Genomic DNA, 3689 nt, shown 5'->3' with positions numbered 1-3689 from the left:
CAGACATCCATTTTTTTATCACAAAAATACTTTGCACAACAATTGTCTAAATTTCTAGCACACTCATGTTGACATCTTTTTTAAATCTACAACTTAATTGCAGCTGACAGCATACCAACAAGGAATGCAAATATCTCTCTCAGAATTATGATGGAATATCTTAAAGCGTATGCAAATGTGAACTCTCCAGAATCAAAAAAACTCATTTCCATCTTAAAACGTGAGGTAAAGTTTTCTAGTTCCTTTTCCTGAAGTACTTTAAATATCACAAATTTGCTCACAATTATTTCACATTGTGTTTTAGTTGGCTCAGACCCTTACGAAAATTAACCATGGTTTTACTACAAATGAAACCAAAAAACCATGGTTACTATAGTTAAACCATGGTAACCACAAATTAACCATGGTTTTGCTATATTAACCATAGTTTAACCACGGTATATGTAGTAAATCTGTGGTTAGACAAATGGGAGTCAATACGCCAAAAAACCATGGGTTACTACAGTTTTACTATAATAAAACCATGGTTATTTTTCGTAAGGGGAAGTAGTCAGACTCTTAAGCCACACTATAAAATGTATCACTGATATTTGCAGTAGACAACTTTAAAAGGCATTTAAAACTTAATAGAAGTGAAAAATATCTGAAGACAAATTAGATAAATGTATTTACTGCAATAATGCATTCGTTAACTTGGACAACCCTACTTAGTAATCTAATTCAAGACATATATCAAAGTGTTTCATGTCATCATGAAGCTTATTTTGTAATACTTTATATTTTTATTTGCATATTTGCTAAATTGTATTTATTTATCTTTTACTGACAGCTTTCAATCCTTTGTAAAAGAGCAGATGCAAAAAATTTCAAGGATGTGCAAATACGTAGTCTAAGGTAAGTTGATTTCTCTTGAATTTTATACATTTAAAAGTATTTTCTAAGCAAAAAACGAATTAATATGTGGCATGTATTTTTCTCATCTAGACAAGGAAGTGTCATTGCTGAAAGTATTGCATTGTATAACTATCCCAACAACAACTCACAAATAATGTTTCTAAATAACGATTTGGGTCCCACCCTGGAAAAAATCTTTAATGACTCAGATTCGTTAAAAAGTCTCAGCATAGCTCTCGGCAATGCTTCCATCCAAAATGCCCAAATTATCATGGGGACAGTAGAAATATCAAGTAAGTTACTTTTTTTAGGGTGGTGGTAGATGACCTTGATTTAATATATTTTCAAAAAAAGCATGACTTAACTTAAGGGACACATGGATTAATATGTGTAATATGGCTTCAAATGACTATTGTATTGATTTAGAGAGATCTTTCATTTGAAAATCCGATTTATTTATTTTTTATCTTTGTTGCATGTAGATATTTCAGATCTACATCAGTTTGTGCAATGCACTGTGAATTTTACAAGCTTAACTGTAGAGCTTGATGATGGAGCATGGGTATGTGTGGGACCATGCCAAAAAAATCCCAACTTCTGCAATCAACAAGGTGCATGCCAAAATGAAATAAATGGACCACACTGCAAGTAAGTCCTTAAAATCCAATTCTAATAAAACTACATGCACAGTTTTCATTTGATCAAAGGACATTATCAACCCATCCTCTGCTACGCATTTTTTTAATTGTCTAGGTGTCACAGTTCTTACTTTGAGAAGTACTATGGAGCTCAGTGTGAGCTTTACAGCAGAGGAGCCGGTTTCTACGCTGTTCTCTTCGGCTGTTTAGTAGCTTTTGCTCTACTTATCATCGTTTCAGCCGTGATGATTGTGGTGTTCTACAGAGCCAAGAGGTCTGTATTCAACTGTTTCTGTGACTTATTCAAAGACCAAAACAAAAAAGCATACAAATAACACTGTGCTCTAATATTGGCAGAACATCAAGCAAAAAATTTGAATTATTTGAAGATGACTTCTTTGATTTTACATCAAGAGGTATGATATTTGTCTGTTGCTTTGTGCATGCTTTAGTAAATATACTTCAGCAGCTGTACAATATGAAACTCTCAAACATGGGGAACGATGTGAGAACTACATAACTGAAAATAATTACTATATTATTTCAGGAGGTTATGGGCATCAAAACTTTTCAGTCACAGAAGATTCGGTATTTGGGTCTTTCAGGTCACTCCATAAAAATACACATATACAGTAGGATGAGCAATTGTGCATTTCATTTAATAAATACATTGGGAAAGATATAAGAAACATAAGATGCATTAGTTGAAAGCTTGCTTCCTGTTTTAATCACAATTTTCTTCCTGTCTGCTACAGATAAACACCACAGCAACTGAAGTGACTGATGAACAGAGATGACAGATATTATTTTTAAAAGACGTCAGACACTATAATCTCAGGAAGCCAACAAAACAGGCCAATCAGAAAAATTCTCGCTGTTTGTGCACTCTTTTGCACACATACCTTACATAAGTATACAGTGCACGGTTTATTAGAAAGCTACAAACATGAGAGCAATGAGAGAGAAAAGCAAAAATATTTGTCTTTCTTGATAGACTGAGAGGTTGTTACTCTGGGGTTTAAAAAATACAACTGTTATTAATAATAATTTCCATAAACAATGCATATTTTATTCTAATATCTAATCTCTTTACAATTGTAAAGTCAGTTATGTAGGTTTATATATACATTAGTTATTATTATTAATTATTATCATTTTATTTTTTGACACTGTACATTTAATAATTTAGTATCTATATTTTTGTTATGATTGTATTGCTTGGGATTACATTGGAGGCACATTATTATATTGTTAAATTAATATTTATAGGGAAAATAACTGTGCCCGAATATAAAGTGTGTCTGCAAATAAAATTCTTAAAATAAAGCATTACTATCTGCTTGCTACAAATCTTGTGCATCAGTATTTTGTGGAGGAACAGTGGCGGCTCTAGACAAATTTTACTAGGGGGCCAAGGAGGGGCCAGTGTTTAACCAGAGGGGCACATTAACATTTTTATTTAAATGTAATGCAAATAAATACAAAAAGTAATTCTTGAAAAAATCTACACAGTAATTTTACACAATCTAAACATGTTAATAAAAACAAATTACTATTAGTAGCCTACTCTTATAAAATTCAATCAGGCAATCATACATTTCACAATTTAATATTTATATATGAATGTCAATAATTCAGAAGTGTATATATTTATAATGCTTACACTACACTACACAGAAATATTATACAATTAAATTATGCTTGTTTTAAATGTATTGTGCAGGCTAAAAATATAATAAGCTTTTAATAATCTTTCAGTGCGCAAAACCATGATAATATGAAACGCTTCAAAACTGAGCTCACAAAGTGATTTTAAGCATTCATAGTCAAATCCATGTTGAAGTGTTCAATGGATTTTTGTTGCAGTGTGTCTTTCCAGTAAAACAAAAAAAGATGCAAAAACAAGTCCTCGACACGTTGAACCAGATGAGTTGGGCTTTTTGCTCCACGACAGTTTATTTACAGCACAGCAGACAAATGTGAACCACACACCAAACAAGGTATTGTAGGTACATGGCCATGTACATACGCTCTGAATTTAACTGACACAATGATCAGAAATGTTTGCTTTTCTGCAGATCAAGAAAAAAATGACTATAAAATTAGAGCTCTCTTTCAGAGATAATACCAATTCCTTACATAATACCTAATTGGAAT

At 32.1% G+C, this 3689-nt stretch overlaps 1 protein-coding gene across 1 annotated transcript; it reads left to right on the top strand.

Moving 5' to 3' along the window:
- Window positions 1-837: 837 nt before the first annotated feature.
- LOC113074942 (uncharacterized) lies at window positions 838-2329 on the top strand. The gene is made up of 7 exons (XM_026247647.1): window positions 838-894; window positions 985-1187; window positions 1377-1542; window positions 1648-1806; window positions 1890-1948; window positions 2080-2120; window positions 2288-2329. Exons 2-7 carry the CDS (start codon window positions 1049-1051, stop codon window positions 2327-2329), a joined length of 606 nt encoding a protein of 201 aa, XP_026103432.1. The 5' UTR covers window positions 838-894; window positions 985-1048.
- The last annotated feature ends 1360 nt before the right edge of the window (window positions 2330-3689 follow it).

This window comes from Carassius auratus, unplaced genomic scaffold (genome assembly GCF_003368295.1).
Source record: "Carassius auratus strain Wakin unplaced genomic scaffold, ASM336829v1 scaf_tig00015813, whole genome shotgun sequence".
NCBI classification, from domain to species: domain Eukaryota; kingdom Metazoa; phylum Chordata; class Actinopteri; order Cypriniformes; family Cyprinidae; genus Carassius; species Carassius auratus.
The sequence above is the reverse complement of the archived record's forward strand: the minus strand, read 5'-3'. Positions and strand labels throughout refer to the sequence as shown.